Here is a 25,425-nt window from a genome sequence, read left to right as displayed (position 1 = left end):
CGTGGGATTCATCTGTTAAAGTCAATAACATCTGCTTAGTCAGAACTGTTTGTTCAGCACTTTTATGGTTTGCCATTCTACTACCCTACTAGCTCTGGAGAAAAAATCGGCCGTGTTTGGACAATAATAATGTTTCCACATTTGATGCAAATATATTTATAGCTTCAAGTTTGTCTTCAGCAGACGTAAAGACTTACAGAATGGATCCAAACGGTGATACTTCCCTCCCCCAGACTCTGTTGGAGGTTCAAACTTGCATATTGTGTTTCAATCTGTGCACTACTCTATGATAACATCTGAATGGATTTTTACCAGTTGAGTGAGAAGCAGATCAAATGGTTTCAGCATTATTCTCGAGAAAAGTGAAAAATAATGGTTCTTTCTTTTGATTCTAGTGATTCTCACAATGCATCATGGGAAATAGCCCAGGTAACTCTCAAGGATGAGGGCTTTTACGAGTGTATAGCGATCAACAGTGCCGGGACAGGAAGAGCTCACACCTTCTTGGATGTATCAGGTGAGCACACATACCAAGATTCATTTGGCAACAGGGTGTATTATTGACAGTGACATTAGGTACCCATCTTATTAACATAAAATCAACTGAAGCATAATACATTTGCCGAATAATAAGACAAATTAGGTATTACGACACTGTTACAACATAGCAGAAAGTCATGCTACATAGACAGCAGTGTTGACTTTTGTAAATGGACTGTAATACTGTAGTTCATGTTTATCAACAGTGTTTGGTGAGCCACCATGCATCACTGTGTGTAATGAGGCAGGACTCTTAGACAGGAATGCTTAGGGCTGGCAAGTATTAGACTGTCAAAAATTGCAATTGGTGTGCGATGGATCTACTCGCAGGGCAGGGAGCAATTTAAAGTCCAACTAAAATTAAATTGCTCTTTTTTGTATGATACAGCATACATATCTGCTCGCTTAAACATTAGTCAACCGAATTGCTTTATTACTTACTCTTAAATACCACTAACAACATGCTCTCTGCACATGACATGTAGGCTGCAAGTTAGTTTTCTATTTCCCTCGTTCCCCACGGTGCAACATGGCAGTCTGGCAGCCTGCCAGTACATTTAAAAAAACACGTTGACAATTTTGTGATTTCCCTTGGACTTCAACGTATCTTTATTGAACTGTATAATGTTTAGAGATAACACTTACTGTATAAAAACACGAAATGTCTTGAGTGAACCGATGCAATAAGATGAAGTTTATGTCATGCTCAATAGGTTTACTCACATGCTCACTTGTACAACTCATACACTTACACTACTTATGGACATATGGTTGGAATCTAAGCACCAGATGATGTGGGTTGTATTTCATAGGGTTCACAGTCTCGTGCTGTGGATCCCACGCAGAGAACCTACATTCTGGCAGAATGAATGTAGCTTTAAGGAAAATTTGACCCATACATGATGTTGTAATACATGCTCCACAGCGATCATGTCGTGGAGTTTATGATATGGTTTGTGTGCCTGATTTGAAAAGCAATGGACTGTAAATATGATGTAAGAGGAGAATATATTAAAACAAGTTGTAAATAAGTTCCAGGCACCAAGAAGAACACAGTGTAATGATAGTTTAGCTGCCAAAACCGTGACTTGGGTGCACCGTTTTAATACAACAGCTTATTTTAAACACAAGTTCTCTGATGTCACCGCTGTAATAAATGCATTACAATTTACGATCTCACAGAAACATTCATAATCAAGGTAATACATTATTTGTGTCATGACAAGCTTTGAGTGCAGACATAACTAGAGGGATCATAAGATGATTTATACCCTTGAACAAATACACATTTTTCCCTTTTCCAAAATTCTCTGTAGTGCGTTTATTTTTCAATCTGATTCTTTTCCATTATGAGACCTCAGAGCTGACACCTCGGGTCCCAATGCAGTCAGTAAAAGCCTTCTTTTCCAAATGTTTATTTCCAAAAAACCTCCCGCTTTGTGAAATTCACTGGAGCTCCATCAATATGATGAATGCCAAGGAGAAAGGAAGAAGGTGGAGTGCAGAGAAAAAGAGTGAGAGGTAGTTGAAAGACGCTTTGGAAACAGAAGGAGAAGAGACTAAGCCAGGAATGGTTCGTGTAATATTTGAGCGTAACTCATTATACTGTAACTTACCCGCCCTGTTCGCAGTCCAAAGGGGGAGAGGGTACTTAGTTTTTCCAAATGTACCGCTGATGACGTCCATAAAATTAGGTGAAATTAATCCTACTCAACCACAACCGTTGTTACTGGGCCAGAGATATTCCCAACAGAATCACAGGCCTCCACATTTAAACATACAAAACATACACACCGACACACACACATAATCCCAAGGGGCTGTGCTGAAATCCCCAGCATCCTCCCTGTATCAGAGCCAAAGACTTTGCTACCTCTCCCTGGCTCAGCCCTGAAAACGTTGGAGATAGAGGAGAAGAACAAAAAAACTAGATATGAAGAGGATGAATAATGATGATAAAACGTTTCTTGCACTTACACCAAAACACACTCAGCATCATTTGAGAGACATCAATGTGATGATTTTGGTGATGAAATATGGTTAAGATAAACTGCTCATGTAGATTAAAGAGGTGGGTCCCAAACAAGCTAAATATGTAGTTTCTACAAATAGAACAAAAACGTTTTATTTCCTTTTTTGTTCAAGCGGTACTCCAGAGATTTTGTTTAGTACATTTTTCAACTTGCAAAAGACAGATAGACCATAGCCAGAGAAATTGTGCCTCTAGTAAAGGTTTGTAATGCAGAATATCGAATAACTTGTGACTTCAAAAAATCACTATGTTCTGCAACATTCCTACCAATGACTGGATAATATTGCATGCCTCTACATATGTGAAATGTCAGAAGGAAAATAACCACTTGCTCTGACTTCCTGTTTCTTTATGATGTAAAGTTCCTGGCATCTGCTAACACCATTATGCCCTGATCCTGCAGAGCCGCCTCCAGCCATCACAGTGGGGGGTAACGTGACCGCGGTCCCCGGCTCCCGCGCTGTCCTCACCTGCCACGTCGTCAGCACCGTCAGCTTCAACCTCACCTGGCTGAGGGGGGGTCACGACGCCCGGCTGGACCCACAGGTCCTCGTCCTGTCCAACCTCTCGCTGCAGGTGACCCCTGTGACCCCAGAGCGCTCGGGCTGGTATGAGTGCAGCGCTATAAACGAAGGAGGGGTGATGGCAGAGCGGATCTACCTCACAGTGCAAGGTGAGGAGTGGGTGTTTTTATCTGCATGTTTTTAATATAATTCTGAGGTGTAAGATCAGAAATGTGTGGTAAGAAGGTTGCTCTTCAAGTACGTAGTGGCCCACATTGGCTTCCTGGGGCTACAAGGTTACAGTTGAATTGTGTAACTGGGGTGGGTGTGTGCTTACATGTGTTTGTGAGACTTTTTTTTGGTGTGATTTACACCGTGGGGGAACAGGATTCTTGGCAAACACAACCCCCTTCCCAAATACACGATCGTCTCCCAAGTGCCCCCGCCCCTCTTCCCTCCATTGCTGCCTATAATTCACCTTAATGCTTTCTGGGACATGTGAAAATGATTTATGCCTGTCTCAAAGGCTGCACTAACGTAGTAACTACAGTAAGCTATTAGTTGAAGATTTCAGCCACAACCCGTGGACGACAAAGACCTTTAGAGAGTTGAAAGAAATATAAGAGAGAACAGTGGACAAACTTTGTTTTGCACAATCCAATTCAATCCAGTGTTTACTTTGTTTTACCACCTTCTGTCCCAGAAAAAGTTAATTCAAAGACAATGCTGCTCATTGTCTCCTAAATGCCTCCTTCAATGTGCTTTGCCAGGTTTTAATGCTCTAAGGAAAAAACATGTAATTTATTCTCTTTTAGAATAAAAAAGAAATTCCTTCACGTCACTTTAAGCTGACCTTTTGTCTTGACCTAAATGGGACTACGTAACAAGTTCCGCCTGACTTAAACCTCGGTGACACATATTGAAAAGTTTTAGGTTTATTACCAGAACTACAGACAGGTTGTGAGGGGAACTCTATAATTGTGCTTGTCTCACTGCATGATCAGTTGCACAGCTGACCCTTTATACTTCACAGGATATTTTTGTCTTTTCATATCACCTCGCTGTTTGTCATTTCTCACATTATCCTGTCACATGTTTCTTTGCTATTCTTTTCTCATACCAATGTCTTACTGTTTCTTCATTATTATTATTTTTTGGCCTTATCTCTTTCTCGGTGTAAAACAGCTGTCAGCAGGCCCTTGGGTTTTCCTAATTACCCCCTGGTCAGTCCCATCCTAGTTATTAGCCTCACTTTGAAGTGAGTAAAGTCTGCTGACATCTTACAACACTTGGACAGAACACAGTGGAACTGAGTGCATGGCCACATGCTACAGAAATAGGGAGAAGTTCAATTTTGTCGATGTTTTCAATGTTTTTGTTTAAAGGGAGATTTTTAGAAAACAACCTGAAAGTGCTATTGTGAATGCCCACAGTTGACTAGAAGAAAGAGTCAGAGAAGAGAATAAGTTGAGATAGGAGGAGGATGCATTTTGAGTGGTAGTGAGTGCGGATGAGTGAGGGAGGAAGAAAGGGGGAAAGATGGAGCGGGTAATGAAGGAGCGCTAAAGACAGGCTTCTTACACATTAATGCTGCTGAGTCAGAAAAAAACAATGTGTCTTCTCAGGAACCTCCTTGTTCCTTAACTCAGGGGTGTCGCTACCTCCCCTAGGGGCAGGGTTACATTCGAATAGGATGAAACAGGTGAGCCCGGCTGGCTATAAATCGTAGAGTTGTTCTGACGACTGTACTTTCTGGGTTGTACAGTACAGATCAGCACAGGCCTGAGGCCCAGGCCGCTGAGATTAAGATCAATATGGTTTGTTTCAGATCAAAGTAGTAATATATCATGAATGTTCCATGTAGATTTATTATCAGCATCTGGTAAATGCACTGTATTTCTCTCAAAACTTCATCACCGATGTTTGAAGTTTAAGCATAAGTGCAAAAATCTATATATTTCTTCACACCTGCTGTATGTGCGTCACCCTTTTGATCCTGTAATTACTCAGTACTTACCCTCAGCCATCACAAAGACGCTGTCATGTTTTTCTATAGGAAAATAAATAAATACCTACAAATAAATCCCTTTATGTCATTACGGAATAATGTAATTTATTTATTGACTTAAATGTGTCCCCGGTGTTCCAGGGAACTCACCAAGTGTCAGAAAACACAACCCTCTCTATTTTCCTCCATACCCAAATCTCTAAAAAAGGGGCTGCAACGGATCTGATAAAAACTGATCCAGATTTGAACACTGTCCTGACGTCAGGACGGTGGCGCTACGGCTATTGGGCCAACTCTCCACCTATCAGGGGAATGTGGGGTTGGGCCACGGCCGGCCATTGCCGCTCGAAATCGCTGGAGATGCTGTAGTACATATGCCAGGCCTGTAAGTGGCGCTGTAGTCTGCCACAAAAGCAGTGAAGAAGACTTCCCGTGCATGGTTGCCATGGTTCCCCTTCTGTTCATTCTCCGCTGTGGCTTTTTTTCTCCCTCCCCGAGGCGGAGAGGTGGGTGTTTGTCATCTGCTGGTGGACTAACCGGAGAGAATTACAGTGCTTGCCTCGACGGGGAGGGATTGCTGCTGCTGTAATTCAATGCAATCCCTCCCCGTTGAGGCAAGCACTGTAATTCTCTCCGGTTAGTCCACCAGCAGATGACAAACACCCACCTCTCCGCTTCTTCCAAGGAACGAGGGGACCGTGCGGCAGAGCTTCAGTTAGGTTTTCTTTCGCCAGTCAAGATGTCCGTTAAAGTTTAAATCTTCCGGACAAAATTAGAAAAGTGCCGGTCAAAGGTCTTCTTTGTTATTTATTGAGCTTTAAAACAAATGAATAACGACTCTATATAATAAAACACGGAGGACGGAGATCTATTTTTCTCCCCCTCTTCTGACTTGATCAGAGCACGCTCCCCTCTCCAGCAGGGGGGCGTGGTCAGCTGCAGCTCACAGAATCAGCCCCCTGCAAAAACAGGGCTGGAGAACAGCAAATAGAGCGAAATGAGGCATGGCTAAAATGCATGATCTGTTTGGTATTTTGAAAACAGTAACGTATAAATATACCTTATATAGGTATGGCCCTACAATATATAATTTAAATATAGCATGATAGGTGTCCTTTAAAGAAATATTATTGAATTCCTTCTATTTTCTCTAGAGGTGCCCAGGGTTTCGGTAGAGCCTTGGAATCAAAGCTTTACAGCAGGAGAGGAAAAAAGGATCAGATGCTCGGCCAGCGGATACCCTCCCCCCCGTCTCGTGTGGACCCACAACGACATGTTCATCATGGCCACCAGCAGGTGAAGTCCTCCGTTCATACTTTACATAAGCAGATTTTTGTTTTTGCTACTTCTTCTCTCTTCCATTTTTGACCACGCTGAAATAAAAATAATAAATTGTGAATCTTGTTTGTGTTCAGACAAAAGATGACTCCTGATGGCACTCTGGTTATAAGAAACATGGAGAAAAAGGATGGAGGAGTGTACGGCTGCCTGGCCAGCAACCAGGCTGGGACTGACACAGTGACCTCCATCCTTACTTATATTGGTGAGTGCCACAGAGCACATGCATACAATTATTAAGATAAAAGTACATAACAGTTCATCAGTCACACAGCAGGGTCATTTTACGGTTTAATAGAAGCAAAACTCAGACTGAATAATTAGCTTAACCATATTTTCTTTGGAGAGTCATTGGTAGCACATACTTACAGACAATCATTCATATCTACAGTCAATTCTTAGGGTTAGATGGATATATAAATAGATATATACTTTATGTATCCCAAATTGGGATAACCAATTAACAAAGCCTTAACGTTTGAACTGGGAGGCCGTGGCTCAGTGGGATAGTGCTGTGGCTCAGTGGCATAGTGCGCTGAACTTAGTGCGCTGAACTTTGAATCAGGGGATAGCAAGTTCGAGTCCCACTGCAGTCAACATGTCGCTGTGTCCCTGGGCAAGACACTTCATCCCAAATTGCTCCTGTGGGGATTGTCCACAGTACTGAATGTATGTAAGTCGCTTTGGATAAAAGCGTCTAACAAGTGACATGTAATGTAATGTAACTGAACCTAATCTGCAATAAGCACCTCCATACAGTATGCACTGCATCTCATTTTCCTTTCTATATCATACTGATGTTCGGTCTATTGTTCAACAATTCTTCTAGAATCTCCGGTGGTGACAGTGGCTTTGAGCGATATTCTCATTGGCATTGGAGAAACCACAGTGATGGCCTGCTCTGCATCTGGAATCCCACAGCCTGACATCTTGTGGTACAAAGGTAACCGGTGAAAATAAATGAAGTACAACAAAACAATATATGCTTGTTAAAAGTAATTAAAGCTTAGAAGAATTCATGAAGAATGACTTGCAACGACTGAAAGCACTGTGAATTGTGCATCCTTGGCATATGCAAAAGCCGCGCAATTATTTTGTGAATTCAGTTTGCAGCGTGGAGTTAAAATATAACCCCATTCAAATCACATACACATTTATTGCACAGGAGTTTTGAGAAGTTTAGATTTTCCCTCCCTTTTTGCTTACACAATCCATATAAAAAACTAGCTAACCACCCTCCTCTGATGGATTTTGTTCTTAATGCTAGGTGATGTCCAGCTGCATTCATCATCCTTCTTGGAAGTGGACGCATTAGGAGGTACTCTGACCATCAAGGAGACGCAGGATGTGGATGCAGGAGATTACACCTGTGCAGCTGTCAATGCTGCCGGCACCTCGTCAGCAAAGATCTCTCTCGATGTTGGAGGTGAGACCAAGTTTAGTTAACCTTGTAAACGCACTGTTCAGTACTATGAACCAATAACAAGATCTTAATAAATGGGTAGATTACTACTTGTGTTGCCTTACCACCGTTGTGCATACCCAGATGTCACATATTGAACCCCTAAATGTTCCGTGATCACCCTGTTGTATGTTCTTTTTCCAATAATGCCCACCTCGCTGCACTTTATCCCGCTTATTACATGGCCACATGCTAAACAAACTAACGACTTGACTCCCAATATTAATTTAAATTATTTTATTGACTTAAAAATGGTCACATTGCTTCCGCAAAAGTCGGTTCCACGGCGCACCAACGGCTGGAACTCCGTCAACAACAACAACTGCATTTACAATGAAGGCAGCTCTGATTTATGTTTTCTGTGGCTGCCCAAGTCTGTTCACAGTTTATTTTCCAATAACAAGTCCTTAAACATGACAGAGCCCATACCGTGTTCCTGTAAGTGTTTACTTCCTGTCTGTCGGCTTCAGTTGATTTATCTGATGTCTAGCACTCTGTCTTTTAACCTCTTTTCCTTTCTCTCTCTTGATCTTCCTTAGCAAACGGTCATTAAAGTGCTTAACAGTGGTCTGTTCTACTGTCATATCAACCTCTAAAAGGATCGAATTGACCAATCAGAATCGAGTATTCAACTAATCCATGTAATAATACTTGATAATGAAATAAAAAATAATCTCTATTTACTGTATAATTTATGTTGAACACTTAGAAGCATCTGGTCCTAAAATGAGTCATGAACATCCCAAGCTTACATGATGGACAGCTTGATTGTCTGTAGGATGCGATAAAGATGTAAAGGAATCTCCTAAACCATGACCTTCCCATCTTCACCTTGAATGTTCCAGCCCAACCCGAGTTCACCCGAGAGCCATCAGATGTGGGGTCTGACATCGGCTCCAATGTGACCCTGCTGTGCCTCGCCCAAGGTCACCCCGAACCACAGGTCAGCTGGAGGAGAGAGGATGGGCTTCCGATATTCAACAGGCGCCGCACACATGGCACGGTCACACAGAGCACGGGAGCCCTACGTATCACCAGTGAGTTCCTCTGTGGTATATGTGAATACATATTAGACACATAAGTGCTCTATGTTTACGCCTAAATATCCCTTTTTCTCTCAGAGCTGTGGGTGGAGGATGAGGCGGTGTATATCTGTGAGGCTCAGAACCACTTCGGCATGATCCAGGCCCAGGCCAGAATCACTGTGACTGGACTGGGTAAGTGCAACATTTAAAAAGTCTTGCCTATGTGTTTGTCTCACAGAGTAGTGTCTCTTAATCTTTAAATGAATGCTAGGATTCACAGTGCTGGTAATTCAAGAATAAAGCAGGCATTTATTTATTTAGATGTAGGCTCTCTGTGATTTATTATTAATTGATCATTGATAATGGATTATAGTTTAGTGGACATTAAGGAATACAGAGGTGTAGCTGATCTGAAAAAGTGCTCAGATACTGTAGGTCTTTTGCAATTCGAAGACATGTGGAGCACAAAATGATAATACACACTCAGTCCCTCACGCATGCTTGTATAACCTTTGGCTGAATATGCAGTTTTCTCTGTGTGTGTCAAATCAGAGATCATATCTACACTCCATGTCCAGTACATTTTCTAAAACAACATACTCTCCTCCTGTCTGTATGTTCTTGTGAGTGTGAGGCTCTGTTTCGGTCCTACACGTGAGTGTGAGTTCATTAGCACATTTCAGTGGGTGTGTTTGAACACATGGGCCTTGTTAAGCACTTTTTCTGTTTCACCGTTTTCTTTACACTGGAAACACACAGAGTTCTTATATGTGGGGCAAAGGTTACAAACCACAGACCTACCCAGATGACATGTATTACTGCCCCACTGCCCCATTTCCCTACTGACAATATATCTCATGAAGCACACACACCTAATGCAGAAACACGGGTTAAGTAGCCTCTTTGGGCTGTGGTGGAAATAAAGCACAATGAACTTGGCATGCGTGTGTGTGTGCATGTTTGTGTGTGTGTGTGAGGTTGTGTTCTCAGTCCAGTCAGGGCGGTCTTCTAATTTGACGACACCCTGTTGTCTATCACATCCCCCACAGATGACATCATCATTATCTGTGTGAACAACGCCAAACTATTTAGACAACATTTTATGCAATGTCATCGTGTGTGTATGTGTTCATGTATGTGTTTTGTTCATGTGAAGGAAGATATAGGTGTGTTGATACTTAAAGCAGGTGTAGAAATAAATATATGCTGTATTGTTAGTATGTGTGATATAGACACAAATACACACACAGAACATATGCCCCAACTCAAAATATGTAAATAAAAAGATGCAATACATAGATAAGGAGAACAAGAAAGGACTAAATGCAGCAAACTTGAATAGTAATACAGGTTAACAAGGCCAATGTCACTGTACTGATGAGTCAGTATGATTAGTGACACTGAAGGAATTGCCATGGAGTGAGACTTAACGACATTTGATCATTACTATATATATATTTTTTTTTTAATGAAATACAACCACTCTTGAAACATCTGTCATATTTCTGCATGTTATGACTGTCTTGGTGAGTTTTCCTGTGACGATAATTGTTTGCGTGGTATCTGCAGTGTCGCCGGTCATTGCCATGAGTCCGGCTGTGCTCAGTGTGGTCGAGCACCAGCAGGTGACTCTGCCCTGTGTGCTATTGGCTGGGAATCCGCTGCCTGAGAGGCAATGGCTACACAACTACGGCCTGGTGAGTACTCAAAGAGAAAATGTACAGTTTGTTTTTCCGTGTCTTTTTTGTTTAACCAATTTCCCAAAAATAACTTTCAGGTGACCTCAGACCAGTATCTGACAGTGAGGAGGGACGGCAGTCTGCATATTGAAAGAGTCCAGCTGGATGATGCTGGTGACTACATCTGTTTGGCTGAAAACGTTATCGGGGCCACCAACCATACCACCACTGTCAATGTCTATGGTAATGTTCATAAATATACATACAAACCAACTGTCAACAGACATGCATATTCACACACATGATGACAAACACAATGTGTGTGTCTGCCAGGTACTTTTTGAGCACTAGCTGGACATACATTGAATAAATAATTGGAGATGGGATATTTCTGCTGATTAGAAAGGGGTGTAATGCAAATGCATGGTTTTTGCGCATTATAAATATGTATTTTGTGCTTTTATACCTCTGTCTAGCAAAACATTTATGAAGTCTCCCTATCAAACTTTTATAAGCAGTTTATAAACATGTAATATATGGATTAGAACACACTATACTTCCAGGTTGGTATTGTGCATACTGGGGCACCTCATGTAAATGAGTCTAATGAGGTTTAATGTTAACATTTAATGTTAACATTCCCTGTGCTTTTTCTTCCAAGTCAATGCTAATACATCTTCGATGAAAAAGGCCTATTGTACATTTTTTGTTGGATATGAAATGTCCCCTCGGTTTTTCCTCTTTCTTTTATTCTGTTACCTCCTCCTCTTGTCAATGTGCCACTTAAATGTTTCCTTTCCCTGCAGAGGGCTGTTAACCCTCATGAATAGGATTATCTTTGAGGTAACATTAAAACCAGCAGCTTAAGGTGATAGCGAAATTTAGAGCACAGTGAAAGGGGAAAATGTGTTCTCTATTTAGACTAAAGTCAGTCATTGCCAGATTCTAACAATTTAAGTCTCAATTGTCCGCAGCAAGTACATCAAATCTCCCTCATGAAATCAGCCATTTTCAGCTGTCCATTCACAAAACACTGGACATTTACAATATGTAGCTCTGACAATAGTTACATTTGATATAACCTATTAGAAATACTTTCCATAGAGGCTACTTAACGCTAAATACATGCAAAGAGTACAGAAAGAAGAACGACATGCAATACTTGTGTACGCTTGTTGTGATTTTGTTGTTTAGTTGAATCACATTTTTTATTTCCAAGAAGACGCTCCAGGCCTCCCAGGGCTGATCTTTTCTGCAGATTCTTGGTGGTGTAAAAAGACAACAAGAAAAAGACAGATAGTGGAGGGAGGGACAAGAGACACACACAGAAAAACACACAGAAGAGCTAAACACATGAACATTCACACAAAAATATTAACCTACTGTGTATTTCTTCTTCTTCTTCTTCTTCTTCTTCTTCTTCTTCTTCTTATGTTTGCAGTAATTCCTACAATTCAGTATGGCCCTCAGGTGTTCAACACAATTGAGGGCACACCCATCACTCTGCCCTGCCGTGCCAGTGGAGTTCCCCCCCCTGACATTACCTGGGCCAAGGTATGTGTTGGCATTACCTATCTTAGTAGAAAGTCGGCCAAAGTAAGAGCCAGTTCTGTGATTGCGGTGATGCTCTCATTTCCTGCAACTAAAGACCTTAATTTCTCTCCATAAATGGGAAAAAAAATCAAAGGGAGAACGAGGGAAACCACATGAAAGTACATTATTCATCCAATTTGGTCTATTTTTCCCAAGTTGGAACTCCACAAAAATGCAGCATTAGTAAAGCTCCTTCTCCAAAGTACCAAAGTAGGCAATGTCTTCACATTCTATAGAAATATTGATGAAATGACAGCTTCACATGTCAAAAAGGAATGATATGATGTCTTGAATCACAAATCCTTGCACAAATATACTATTTACTTTTAAGTGAATGCTGTTGTGCAGCTCATTAACATTCCAAACATTTACTATGTGTATTCGTGTAGTGTAGCTGTGCAGTCTTGGACATAGATAAGCTCGACTTTAAAAAATCCAGATGTGAATCTACTTTTTGAACTACAAGAGAACAGGTCCTTGTGTTGCCAAAAGTCAGGGTTTCTATTTATATTTTAGTACAATACTTACTTTATTGATGGGCTCTGGCAGGACAATGGCACATAAAAGGAACATTTCTGTGTGTCTCTGTGAGGATATGTGTGTTTGCCTTGGGATGCTTGTGAAATGAGCTCTACCTCTGTGCATTAGGATGTGTTCTTCGTCTTTACATGCGCACTTTTGTGTGTTAGTGTGGACTGTAAGCCATTAGGCGCTTTCACACCAAGTACTTTGCCGTACTTAGTTCATCAGAACTTAGTTCATCAGAACTCTTTAGTTCTGATGAACTAAAGAGCAGATCGCGTTCACACCGGAATAAGTCCCTGTGAAATGTGTGTTCATGGACAGTTCCTCCCTTTTTTCCATTTTTCACTAGTTTCTCTGAGTTGTAAAAGTGATGCGTTTAAAGTGAACAGGGCTGCAGGGACATATAAAACTAGACCCTGCTAAGTTTTGCACCAGCTGTTAAAATGTGATTCCCTTGATGTTCTGTATAACATCAATCAAGTCAAGTTAGGACAATGCAGAGATGATTCAATCCTGATGCACTGACGTCACATTTACTATAACAAACTATAACACTTTTATATAAAGCCTTTGCATTCAAAAGTAGAAGAGAGAAAATCAAATAATCAATTTAAGAACGCTTAGTAGGTCACACAGCCTTCCTGTTTCCTGGTCACCATCTTGAGTGTTAATAAAGCTGAGTTAATGAAACAAACTGCGGCCCCTGCCCTTTCCCTGCTGTGGTTTCTTTTGTAGGGTGGGGAGCTGCTGAACTTGGGTGGTCCAGCCTTCTCCATGGACTCTGACGGCAGCCTCCTCATCACCTCCCCCTCTGGAAACGAGACTGGAGAGTTCCTCTGCACAGCTACCAACGCTGCAGGCCATGCAGCCAGGAAGGTCCAGCTCACTGTCTATGGTAAAACTCACCACCAGCTAAATGCTAAGTAACATCTGGACAAGTCTGTTAGGACCTATAAGTAGCATTTAACTTTAATCATGTCAGATTTTACAACAAAAAAGTTACTCCACTAATAAAGGATAGATGTTTGACACAACTAAACAGCTATTCTTAATTTTGGATAATTGTTTTCAACTTAATTATAGTTTACCATGTCCAGACGCAGGTCCAATGTAGTAAATGCCCGTTCCTATACGTTCTGAAGGCCAAACTTCTGAAAATGAACTGCTCTCACTCACACCCATTTTCCATGGCTCTATAGGTGCGGAAAAAGTAATTTGACCACTTTCCTCACAGTTTTACTGTCCATGTTTTTTGCTCAACCGCTCCCATTGTTTTTTTATTATCTGTGGCCAGTTTATGGACCACTTTTACCAACAATTGCTTTTGCTTGATTATCCTCACTTCCTCAATTGACAACCTTTAAAGGAAGCTGCTCTGAACATTGCTTTTCTCACATCATGGTTACTGTGTTGTATGACTTTGTATTTTTGGATATGTAAAAGCACATAAATGCACAATGAGCTATGGCAAATACCGTACTGAATAAAGGAACTATATAACACACTCAACTCAACAAGAGCCAATTTTAACAAATATTTGTTGTTGTTTTTTCTTTTTTAATTAACCCTCTTTGTTTGCATCTCATATGTTGTGTGTAACAGTCACATTAATCTAAGGCCTTTGAATTGAGTTGCTGTTTTGTCTATGTGTGTGTAGTCCGTCCTAGATCCGGTGTCGGTGGTGCTGGAGGCTCAGCTGAGCCAATGACGGTGGTTGAGGGTGAGGACGCCATTCTGCCATGTGAGGTCCACAGTGTCCCCCCTCCCACCATCAGCTGGGCCAAGGAGAGGCAGCTCATCTCTCCTTTCTCTCCCCGGTAACACATACAGAACACAGCACTGATTTCTTTGAAAGATAATCCAACAACACCATGTGCACTGCTGAGGTCTAGTAATGAAGCAATTTTTCACTTTGCAGTTTAGTTTATTGCTGTTTCTGTTTCTGATTGTGCTCCTCACAGCCACACTCAGCTTTCCTCGGGCTCTATGAAGATCTTGGAGACCAGAGTGTCAGACAGTGGGCTTTATGTGTGTGTTGCCTCGAATATTGCTGGCAACCTGACAACATTCATTGATCTGAGTGTTTTGGGTAAGTTCAGAGATCAGAATTTCTAGCAAAGGTTTAATATTGATGTTATTGAGGGTTACTGAACAGTGGTATAACCTTTATTATGTTATGAATGCACTGATATGAGTTTGTCTAAGGCTATTTGTTCTAAGGACGGGTTGGCGGCCCATATACTGTATCAGCTGCCCTTTACAGGTTCGACACTGGCTCAAAATAATATAAGGCCATTTCCTCCCCTCTGTCTCCCCCTTTTAATGCTATATCTATAAATAAAGGCACTCTATGGCCCCTTAAAAGAAAATCACATGATCTAACGTAATGAAATCATTTGGAATTCTTAAAAACATCCTATTCAATAATCACACATAAGCCAAGAGAGTTGAGGAAGTTGCAGTAAAGACATACTGTCATTGGGATAACATGATGTTCTTCTGAATGACAGTAGAACATAAACTATACAATCTTTACATCCAGGGCAACATAACTCCATCTAAACCTTATTACATCTGGTCCTCTGTCCTGCAGTGCCCCCCAGTATCCAGGCTGGCCCCAGGGTAATGAAGGTTCAGATGGGGTACCCTGTGGAGCTGCCCTGCGTGGTGAGAGGGGTCCCGGAGCCCACCCTCACCTGGACAAGAGATGGTCAGAGGTTCCAAGTCTCACCTGATGGCAGCCTGGCTTTTAGAAACGTGGGTCTGGCTGACGAAGGGACCTACACCTGCATAGCCACCAACACCGCAGGCAGGGACGAGGCCCGAGTCCGGCTGCTGGTGCAAGGTGGGATCCAATTCATGTCCTTCAACTAACGTGCTCGCACTGTGTTCATTATGTTTATGTGTGTTGAAATGTTTCAGAAACATCACATTATATTTTGTACTTTTTTTTCATGGCAGTATTTTTTAAGCAATTCTAATTTGAAATTATTATAAATAATGACTGTATTGTAAACATGTTGAAATATGACACAATGTACCACAAGTTCAGTTTAGTTTGCAGTTCTTTGTTTGAATGGCGACTTATTCAATGCATATATATTTCTAAGATGCATACTAAAACTGTTGAATGTGCTTTATAGTGTGTTAAAATATATTTTGCAGTATACATTTGTCATTGATTATGTGATTGTCGGTTTCCAGTACCCCCTGTGGTCGAGATATTGGAGCCGCCCTTCAATAGTCCGCTGCAGGAGAGAGTTGCAAACCAGCGAATCGCATTCCCCTGCCCTGCCAAAGGTAATTTATATTCTGAACAAGAAGTAGATTGATAATTATGTTGTTGTTGTTGCAGGAACAAAACATAACCTACACTGCTATTAAAAGTTACTTTTGATTAAAGTATACACTTTTATTTACAAATGCTGAGGATTTTGTCTAGTAAAACACACAATATAGTTACTTAAAATGAATTTGTTTTCATTTGTATGCTTCTTCACTCTCTCAGGCCTTCCTAAGCCAGTGATCCGATGGATGCGTAATGGCCAGGAGTTGTCAGGTAATGAGCCCGGCGTGTCCATCCTGGAGGACGGTACGCTGCTGATTCTGGCCTCTGTGTCGCCAATGGACAACGGAGAGTACGTCTGTGCTGCGGTCAATGATGCTGGATCCACTGAGAGGAAGTACCAGCTCAAAGTTAACGGTGACCAGTTCTCTATTCTTCTGACCTCTGACTTTTTTTTAAACCTTTTTAAGTTATTTACTGATCTATAAATGAAGTATTACTTCTATCTCATGTTTTGCATACATTTCATCTCTTGGAAACTAATGCTCAAAACTCCTCATTGACACCTCCACAGTGCCCCCACTTATCCGTGACGGGGAAACACCAGGCAACGTGTCGCTGGTCCTGAGTCAGTCCACCAGCTTGGTGTGTGATGTCATAGGAAGTCCGACCCCTGTCATCACCTGGTACAAGGATGGGACTCCTGTAAGTGAAGTGCCATTGACTAAGCTGTTAACACACATTTCATACTGACAATGTTTGCAGTTGTCATTTACAACACTGAGGAGATTCTGTGTTTTATTCAAATGTTAGGACTTTTAAAGGTAAATACACACATTTGGGGCAAATTAAGTTTATATAAGTATAAGTATAAGTATGCTGCCTTATAATTTTCTTTGCCCATACTTGAACTGTGGCGGAGTAAGTAATCAACAAGGTTTAGCTCACAAAACTATAGCAGTAATCAGACATTTTCATGACCTGTCATCTTTTAATAAAAATTCTCATAAAGACGGAATAAACTGTGATTACAGGGTGCACTGTCCAAGAAAACTGACCTGACCAGCCAGCCATAGTAGCAGCACAATCAAAGTATTCATGACAGAATAATTATGATAAATTGATGCAAGAACAGAGAGTGACCACACACTTTGTTGTAACATCTAATTTGCTGGCTGCTTTCTGTTCCCTTGGCTGCTTCACACATGAATCCTGCTGGGCACAGAAGGGAAATTCAGAGCACTTACTTTCATCAGCTAATTCTGAGCAATCCAATATGCTCTCTGAATGTTTTTTGCTCCAAGCTGTAATAGAAACATGTTTTCTTTTAATGTTTTCTTAGGCATACAGTATTTAGTTTTTCATGCCTCAATTACAAGCAGCTTTTTTTTTTTGTTTAGATCCTTTTATCATGATGTATTACAATTAGCCCCATAATTACTGTCAGGCACTATTTCCTAAATTGTAACTTATGCTGTTGTCTTTGCTTTTGTGTTTGATTTATTTATTTGTATTGAATGACAGGTAGTTGGTAGTAACACCATCCAGATTCTTGACATGGGAAAATCCCTGAGACTACTGAAGGCAGCCACAGCAGATGCAGGCAGCTACAGCTGTAAAGCGATAAACATCGCTGGCAGCACAGAAAAGGACTTTTTCCTGGATATACTGGGTGAGTTATGACATTGAGTGATTGTCTATGGAAACTCCTAATGAAAAAAACACTGTCTGCATAGTTTCAGACAGAACAAACCTTGATACACAAATGTAATTTGGGATTAGATCTATAACATACAATATCTTATTCGCCCCAGTCCCACCAACCATTGTGGGGTCAGCCTCTCCCCAAGATGTTTCAGCCATTGTAAAACAGGAGATCAGTCTTGAATGCAATGTACAAGGTGTACCTTTTCCAACAATCCAGTGGTACAAGGACAGGAAGTAAGTGCCTTCCAATAATATATCATTCACTATTATGGTAACAATGGTCAAATTAGTTGAAAAAAAACAGTTAAAACATCTGTTTCTAGGCTGGTGTTCCTTGGTGATCCAAACCTGGAGGTCACCAACAGGGGTCAGGTTTTGAAGATAAAGAGTGCTCGTCTTGGAGACAAGGCCCGCTACCAGTGTAGTGCCGTGAACACAGCCGGCAAACAATCCAAGGACTTTAACGTCAGTGTTTATGGTGAGTTTTGACACATACTACACAGTCATGTACTTATATGCAGAGCCTACTCTTTATTTGGTAAGTTCACATGACGAAATACAGCTTACTCACACAGTTTTGTGGTATTGTTCCAGTGCCCCCCTCCATCAAAGGCGGTAACATCACCACAGAGGCCACAGCCCTGCTGGACACGACAGTAACACTGGAGTGTGAGGCTCGCGGAGTGCCGCTTCCTTCCATCACCTGGTATCGAAACGGAGAGGCCATCCTGTCCAACAGACAGGTTCAGTACGTCGAGCGGGGCCACTACCTGAAGTTCCCCCGCGCGCAGGCATCAGATGCGGGCCTGTTCACCTGCAAGGTGACCAGTGTGGCCGGGAGCGCTGAGAAGAGCTTTGTACTGGACGTCTACTGTAAGAATTCCACCTCTGACATCTTATAATCTATACACATATTTGTTTTTTTCTGTGTCATTTTTTGTCTGCCTAAAACAAAAAGCTTTTAGAAGCTAATATTTACCATGTGAGTTAAAAAAATCGAGAGCACATTGTGACATTAAATCAGATTTTCAAGGCTTTAAGGCATTTGGTTTCAATCACAAACCATAAAGACCTTTGCAACAGGCAAGAATAATTTTGAACAGCTGTGGATATTTGGCAAACAATTCAATGTGAAAATAAAATCCTTGATCTTGTAGGAGCACAACAATGGATACAAACTACAGGACTTGATGCATAAAGCAATTGTACATGCAGTTGGCTTTTGAAAGCCTTGAGTGTGAGATGTAAATAAGACATCAGTTAAGCAGAAAAAGTATTTGAAGCCTTAACCCTTCTTTTGTTCTGTTCCCTTTTTAATGTTCTTTCCCCCCCCCAGTGCCTCCTACCATTGCTGGGGGTGAGGACGGGCCAACTGAGAGGAAAGTGGTTCTCAGTAAGCCTCTGATTCTGGAGTGTGAGGCTGGGGGACACCCTCCCCCCTCTCTCACATGGCTGAAGGACGGAGTTCCTGTGCGCGATGGTGAAAGCGTCCGTCTTCTCGAGCAGGGGAGTAAAATAGAAATCCTTTCAGCCACGGTGTCAGACTCGGGACGTTACGTCTGCGTGGCTACGAGCATCGCTGGAGAGAAGGAAGTCAAATACGACGTCAAAGTTTTGGGTATATAAACACTCTCTATCCTCTCCTGACAGTAGCATGCACAGCACCCACACACACAGACCCAAACTAACTAGACTTTCTGGGAAACAAGTAGCCTATCTCTGTGCACAGAAAATTCATACAATACCTTTCAACATTATATAAAATCACTTTCAAGGCTGGCTTGTTTGTGTGCATTCATGTTGTTGTCATATAATTATTCTAAAGCCTAAGCCTGACCTCACTGTTCTTTGGACATACATTTATTTTTTGGACATAAATGTTAGTACCTAGTTTTTGAACCGCAGTTTAGCATGTGGTCCCCCCTGTTAAAAAAAAAATGCAGATTCAAAAGAAATATAAAGAACAGAAAGCCAAACATTTGAGTCAGTCAATGCCGGGTAAAAATACATCAGAGAGAAGACACTTCCGAAAAGGTAAATGCCAAAGCAGGACTATCTTCAGGGTATGAAAAAATTTAGAGTTGTCTAAATGTGTTTTTTAAACTTCTGTTAACAGATTACAGATAGGAAGTAACCTCTCTGGTATTCAGTCACTCTGAGCAATTCTAATCACTACCCAAAAATAAAGCCTGTCACATTTCCAGCTGACACGTAGCCTTTAACAGTTTGTGTCAGCTGGAAAAGTTTTGAGCCGTTGTCGGCAGGATTCGAACCTGCGCGGGGAGACCCCAATGGATTTCTAGTCCATCGCCTTAACCACTCGGCCAAGACAACTGTGAAACATGATTTAACTGTCACTTCCTGTTAAAGCGGTTGCTATCTGCACCATGTGTGCATTCCACATGAGAAGCGGACACCTGTCCCTTCACCGCGGCTCTGCATGTGTGAGTGATATACTCACAAGAATTCTTCACAAGAAAAACAGGACATTCAGTTTAAAAGCAAACCCCAGGCTGGAGATCTTATCTTTAAATTCCTCATACCATTGTTATTTATCTTTTGTGTTATTGTCACTATCAGCAAAAGAAAAAAAGGAATAAATGTATGGAATAACAGTTAATAAAAGTAAAATAAAAGTTGACTTTAACTAATTCAGATATAAGCAAATCCTATTCTAATTTCCCAGCATTGACTACATTTAAATACAATTTAAAAATGTCCCCAACTTTTTATTTTTTCATAGTCCCTCCTTTCATTGATGGAGCTGATGATGTGACGGACAGCACGGTGATAATCAACAGCCCTCTGGAGCTGGAGTGTCAGGCCACTGGAAACCCTGCACCCGTCATCACGTAAGATCTACATCTCAAGCATTTATGTGAACTGATTAAAATATACATGTAGACACATATATTCACTGCAATATATTTTCTTTTGCAGGTGGTATAAAGATGGTAAACCAGTCCGACAGGGTGAGGGGTTGCGTGTGGCAGCCAGCGGTCGACGGCTAATCGTTTCCCGCGCTCAGGTCTCTGACACGGCGCCTTTTCAATGTGTGGCCACTAATGAAGCAGGAGACCACGAGAGGGACTTCAAAGTAGTTGTCCATGGTAAAATTATACATTTCTTTTAAATTCTTCTTTGAGAATGCATAGTTTTCTGACAACCAATACTATAAGTAGGGTTGATAATTTTGCACACACTATAATTCTAATAAATGTAATTTGTGCTTTAAATGCAAGCCACATGGACACTCCCACTTTGGGTAAAAACTTCTCTTTGCCTTTTTCTAATGTCTCTCTTTCACAATTTGCTGTTTTTAGTAGAATAACTCTATCCTCTTAATTTTCCAAGTTCCTCCATCCATTCGTACCACCGGGCCTGCAGAACGTTCAGTGGTTCTCCACAAGACCATCGGTCTAGAGTGCATCTCAAGCGGCATCCCTCCTCCCAGCATTACCTGGCTTAAAAATGGCCGACCTGTCGACTCAACACAGGGGCACCTTGAGGTTGGAACCCTAATTGACATAATATATATATTTTCTTTATATGACGAACCACCTGAGTAGACACAGCTTCAGGCAAACATAAAATGTAGACTGATGCTCCTGAAATGCACCAAACAATGTAAGTCGTTCATGAATTTGCATGCCACGCAAAATAAATGAGGCCTTGTTCTATTTTTGTAATCTAGATGGGAACAGATTGCAGTTGCCCCTTGGCCTGTGATTAGTTTTTAGCAGTAATTGTCTGCGTTTGCTTGAGGACACTAATAAAGAATAGCATTAGTTCAGGCAAAGCAGTGAAGTCATTGGCTGATTGGTATCAGCTGTTTGATTCTAAAACTGACACAATATTGCAACATGTGGAATATCTGTCTTTGCTCACATTTGAAATAGTTACCAGTCGTAATGTTGTATATCCTGTGTGTGTTTCTGCTTGTGTATGTAACAGCTGGAGTCGGCGGGCAGATTGCTAAAGGTCAAAGAGGCAAGACTGGAGGACTCTGGAAAATACACCTGCCTGGCCACCAATGCAGCCGGTGAAGCCCAACAGCACATTCGACTCAGTGTCCATGGTAACTTAAAGATACACACAGCACTATCTCTGGTCTCTGTCATGTAGGTTTCTCTCTGTGCTCTGTGTCGAGGGGCTAGGTGGAGACAGGAGAGTATCATCTGATATATTACTGCTCTTGTGTGTGTCCCTCAGAGCCTCCCAGTATTCCCTACTCTGGAGACATCATCAACCAGACCATCCTTTCAGGCTTTCCCACCGAGCTGGAGTGCAAGGCCACAGGCAGCCCATTACCCGGTAAGAGGGCTTCCTCCTCCGTCCCTGCTGTGCTCACTCTCAGGCTCCAGGGCGTAGTTTCCTCTGACCGCTGTGCTGGAACCGTCTATACTGCTGCTTGCCTTATCTTTAAGCGTTAATGGAACAGCAGAAAATTGATCTCAGATGACTCCCTTCAGGCAGCTTTACTCTCTTTCCACTGCCTTTATTTTCCAATGGACAACAGTGCAGTTAAGAAGTCAAGTTCAAGTGGAATTTAACACTTTTCTTGTGATTTCTCTGCAATTAACAGAACGTGTTCCTCTACAAAAATCCGATTTATGTGAACAATGTTGCATGTATAATGATTTAATTAGATTTGAGATTCCATTGTCCATTGCTAGTCAGACAGAATTGAAACACATTTCTGCTTTTAATACATTTTTTGTACACTCCAACTTCACCATTTTAAGATGTCATTAATATGTATTTTCCATTTGCTTTATGTAAAGCCTTGAATAACCTTTGTGTTTCAGCTATCACTTGGTACAAAGATGGCCGACCGCTGACAAGTGCTGCTGGGGTCACTATGCTGAAGCGTGGCCAGGTGCTGGAGATTGAACGAGCTCAACTGTCTGATGCTGGGATGTACAGATGTGTAGCGGTCAACCTGGCTGGAGTTGCTGAGATATCCCACAGTCTGCAGGTGTACGGTGAGCACACATTACAACTGAGATTGGCTATTCCTTAATAACAGTTAGGTGACACAGGGTAAAGATAACATTAATTTATCCATCTTATCTGACTTTATAAACCTTCAGCAGCATTGTAGAATGTATCTGTCATGGATTTATGCAATTATTTAAATGTCCTTGCAGTGCCTCCGATCATCTCCAGTCGAGGGGGCACAGTGACAGTTGTTGTGAACGAGGCTGCCAGGCTGCAGTGTGAGGCCACCGGTGTTCCTCTGCCCAGCCTCACATGGCTCAAAGATGGCAGCCCTGTGGCAAGTGTATCACATGGCATTCAGGTGTGTATACATTATGTCAACGCATATCAATATGATGCTATGGATTTGTACTTTGATTTCAATTTTGGTTTAATGTTTCATTCATCATCATTTCATTCGATATTTACAATATGTCTGCATTTTCATAAAACGTGTCATAGAGATGGATTTGTTCTGTAGGTTTTTAGTTGGCTGTTATTGTGTACTTGCATGTGTGCCGTGTCTAATCGTCTCTTTCTCCCTGTTAGGTCTTGTCTGGTGGCAGAGTGCTTTCTCTGAACAGCGCTCTGGTTAGTGATACAGGCAGGTACACCTGTGTGGCTTTCAATGCAGGAGGAGAACAACACAGAGAGTACGACCTGAGGGTTTATGGTGAGTAGATCACAAGTCTTTACGAACATTTACATGTGCAAAGATTACGTATATCCATCTTCTCTTCTCTTTCAAACATTTTTGAAATGCTATGGTTTCAGATTTTTGCTTTTCTTCCTCTATGATTGTTTACTGAATATCTTTGATTGTTAGTCACAGAGAAAATAATATTTAAATAATGTATGTCCTCTATAACTCAGGGACTCTCACTATTTTCTTACATTTAGCAGGCAAACGATTAATATACTAATTGAGAAAATAACCATGAGATGAATCAACAATGGAAAGAATTTGCAGCTCGAGGATGTTTCAATCTTATGTTTTGATTTAGGATAGTGGGGGTTTCTCTTTTTAAACTTTTAGATTACAGATTGAGCTTTATATCAGCCAGTAATTACATTTTTATATCGGAATCCTTTAATATGAGCAATAAAATTGTTGTAAAACATTGGCTTCCTTTGGCATGTTCTAGGCAGGCATGCTTGAAAGAAACGTTTTTATATTTAAATGATTTTCCTCAAGACGTCATGTTCATAACACTCTTTGTTCCCTTCTTGTTTAAATGAGTTATGATTATGGCCGACTTTCAAATGTCCTTTACTAGAGCACCAGATCTATCAATAAAATAGTGAAGCTATATTTGAAAAGGGCCTCTAGCAAAACATGCGTCTGTAGAGGAAGTATGCTTTGACTACGTTTAGCATTTCAATAAACCATGTCAGTTTTCTACACAGAGCTGAGCGTGATGGCAGATGATTTGTTATACAAGTCTGATCAAAGCTACTGTCAATGAGGAGTACAAACTACAGGAGACAAGTAGTTTACATATAGAATATGTGCCGGTGTGTCTGTCTCTGTATGTCTGTTTCAATATATGTATGCTCAATACAAACATCCACATGACGTGCATTTCCTCCGAAAGATCAAAAAAAGCTTGTCCGCAGAAATAAAGGCGGATTTGTTGTGGTAATTGCTACCATTCTTCTGTAGCTTCCTGTGTCTGGCCGAATGCTGAGCTGAGGGCCTGTCAGTCTCTCCCCCATGACCCTACTGAAGGGAAATGAGCCAGCAGTCCTTTTCTAGGCCAGGCCAGATTCACCCAAAAGTTTGACTGTCTTGCTTCAGAAACAGAAGCTTAAATGATCAAAATCGCCACATAATGTAGATGTTTTTTATTGGTCCAGTTTTTTGTTAGAATAGAGCCATTCATGGGGTGGAGACCTCCAGACACTTCCTGACTTGTTGCACAGCATTTCCCACTGTTTTCCCTCCCTATTGCTCAAAAGTCCCAGAAATAAGAAATCTAGTTAACCGATCTCAGCAATCTTTTGTTGTTTTGCTTAGAAAGTCACAGGGCGCAAAAACATTCTTGTGCACATTTCTTTGCACTTGAGTCATTATGCAGTGCATGTTAGCAATTTGCATTGAGATCAGGTTTCAAGAACTTCTTGGAAATTAAGCAACTTTGATTGTTAATGCCACAGAAAATGTTGAACTGGTTTAATGATGCAGTCATAGCCCAAGATAGAATTAGTACTTAAAGAGCACCAGATGCCCAATTTAACAGAGCCTTTGGATCTCAGGAAGCAATGGTTTCTCTTTGCTAATGATGTAATATGAAGGAGTTTACAGCATTTAGAATTTCCCTGTGGGATAGCTTTCAAGTTCAATTAATGTAAAAGAACACTTGAATAGTGTGTGTCCAGTATGCCCAGATCATTAAATCTCTCCATTTTGCAGACATACTTTTTTCTTCAATCTGTTAGAGAAACAATTTCAATAGTTTGCCTTCATGTCTCCCGCAGTGCCCCCTAACATTAAGGGTGAGGAGGTGAATGCCACGGTGATGCTCGGCCGTCCAGTGGAGCTGCAGTGCCAGAGCGATGCAATCCCTCCACCGACCCTCTCCTGGCGCAAAGATGGCCGCCCACTCTTCAGGAAGCCCGGTCTGACTGTGTCAGCAGATGGGAGTGTGCTTAAGGTACAGCCGAAATTATGAATCATAAAACAGTTTTCGTAATCTTTGTAAAAGGTGATAGTACTTTGATATAGCTTGTGTATTTTAAGTTCCTCC

At 41.3% G+C, this 25,425-nt stretch overlaps 1 protein-coding gene and 1 non-coding gene across 2 annotated transcripts in view; one reads left to right on the top strand and one right to left on the bottom strand.

The window, feature by feature from the left end:
• The window catches only part of hmcn1 (hemicentin 1), an 80,585-nt gene that overhangs the window by 28,689 nt on the left and 26,471 nt on the right, over nt 1–25,425 (top strand). Inside the window, exons 10-41 of the mRNA XM_034147735.1 lie at nt 396–517; nt 2,976–3,245; nt 6,238–6,379; nt 6,499–6,626; nt 7,251–7,364; nt 7,689–7,847; nt 8,729–8,920; nt 9,005–9,100; nt 10,478–10,605; nt 10,686–10,830; nt 12,029–12,141; nt 13,441–13,600; nt 14,363–14,522; nt 14,667–14,794; nt 15,299–15,550; nt 15,910–16,005; nt 16,214–16,408; nt 16,566–16,696; nt 17,516–17,663; nt 17,806–17,932; nt 18,022–18,176; nt 18,293–18,571; nt 19,035–19,316; nt 20,442–20,550; nt 20,639–20,808; nt 21,053–21,207; nt 21,653–21,776; nt 21,911–22,012; nt 22,507–22,683; nt 22,849–23,000; nt 23,228–23,351; nt 25,157–25,332. Coding sequence (XP_034003626.1) covers nt 396–517; nt 2,976–3,245; nt 6,238–6,379; nt 6,499–6,626; nt 7,251–7,364; nt 7,689–7,847; nt 8,729–8,920; nt 9,005–9,100; nt 10,478–10,605; nt 10,686–10,830; nt 12,029–12,141; nt 13,441–13,600; nt 14,363–14,522; nt 14,667–14,794; nt 15,299–15,550; nt 15,910–16,005; nt 16,214–16,408; nt 16,566–16,696; nt 17,516–17,663; nt 17,806–17,932; nt 18,022–18,176; nt 18,293–18,571; nt 19,035–19,316; nt 20,442–20,550; nt 20,639–20,808; nt 21,053–21,207; nt 21,653–21,776; nt 21,911–22,012; nt 22,507–22,683; nt 22,849–23,000; nt 23,228–23,351; nt 25,157–25,332 — 5,011 coding nt within the window. The remainder of the gene's footprint in view (nt 1–395; nt 518–2,975; nt 3,246–6,237; nt 6,380–6,498; nt 6,627–7,250; nt 7,365–7,688; nt 7,848–8,728; nt 8,921–9,004; nt 9,101–10,477; nt 10,606–10,685; nt 10,831–12,028; nt 12,142–13,440; nt 13,601–14,362; nt 14,523–14,666; nt 14,795–15,298; nt 15,551–15,909; nt 16,006–16,213; nt 16,409–16,565; nt 16,697–17,515; nt 17,664–17,805; nt 17,933–18,021; nt 18,177–18,292; nt 18,572–19,034; nt 19,317–20,441; nt 20,551–20,638; nt 20,809–21,052; nt 21,208–21,652; nt 21,777–21,910; nt 22,013–22,506; nt 22,684–22,848; nt 23,001–23,227; nt 23,352–25,156; nt 25,333–25,425) is intronic.
• On the bottom strand, nt 19,951–20,032 carry trnas-aga. Its single transcript has one exon. It is a non-coding gene; the product is annotated as a tRNA-Ser (tRNA).

The sequence above is a fragment of the Trematomus bernacchii genome, unplaced genomic scaffold, assembly GCF_902827165.1.
Source record: "Trematomus bernacchii unplaced genomic scaffold, fTreBer1.1, whole genome shotgun sequence".
NCBI lineage: Eukaryota > Metazoa > Chordata > Actinopteri > Perciformes > Nototheniidae > Trematomus > Trematomus bernacchii.
Note: the sequence above shows the minus strand (reverse complement) of the source record. Positions and strands in the feature narration are given on the sequence as shown.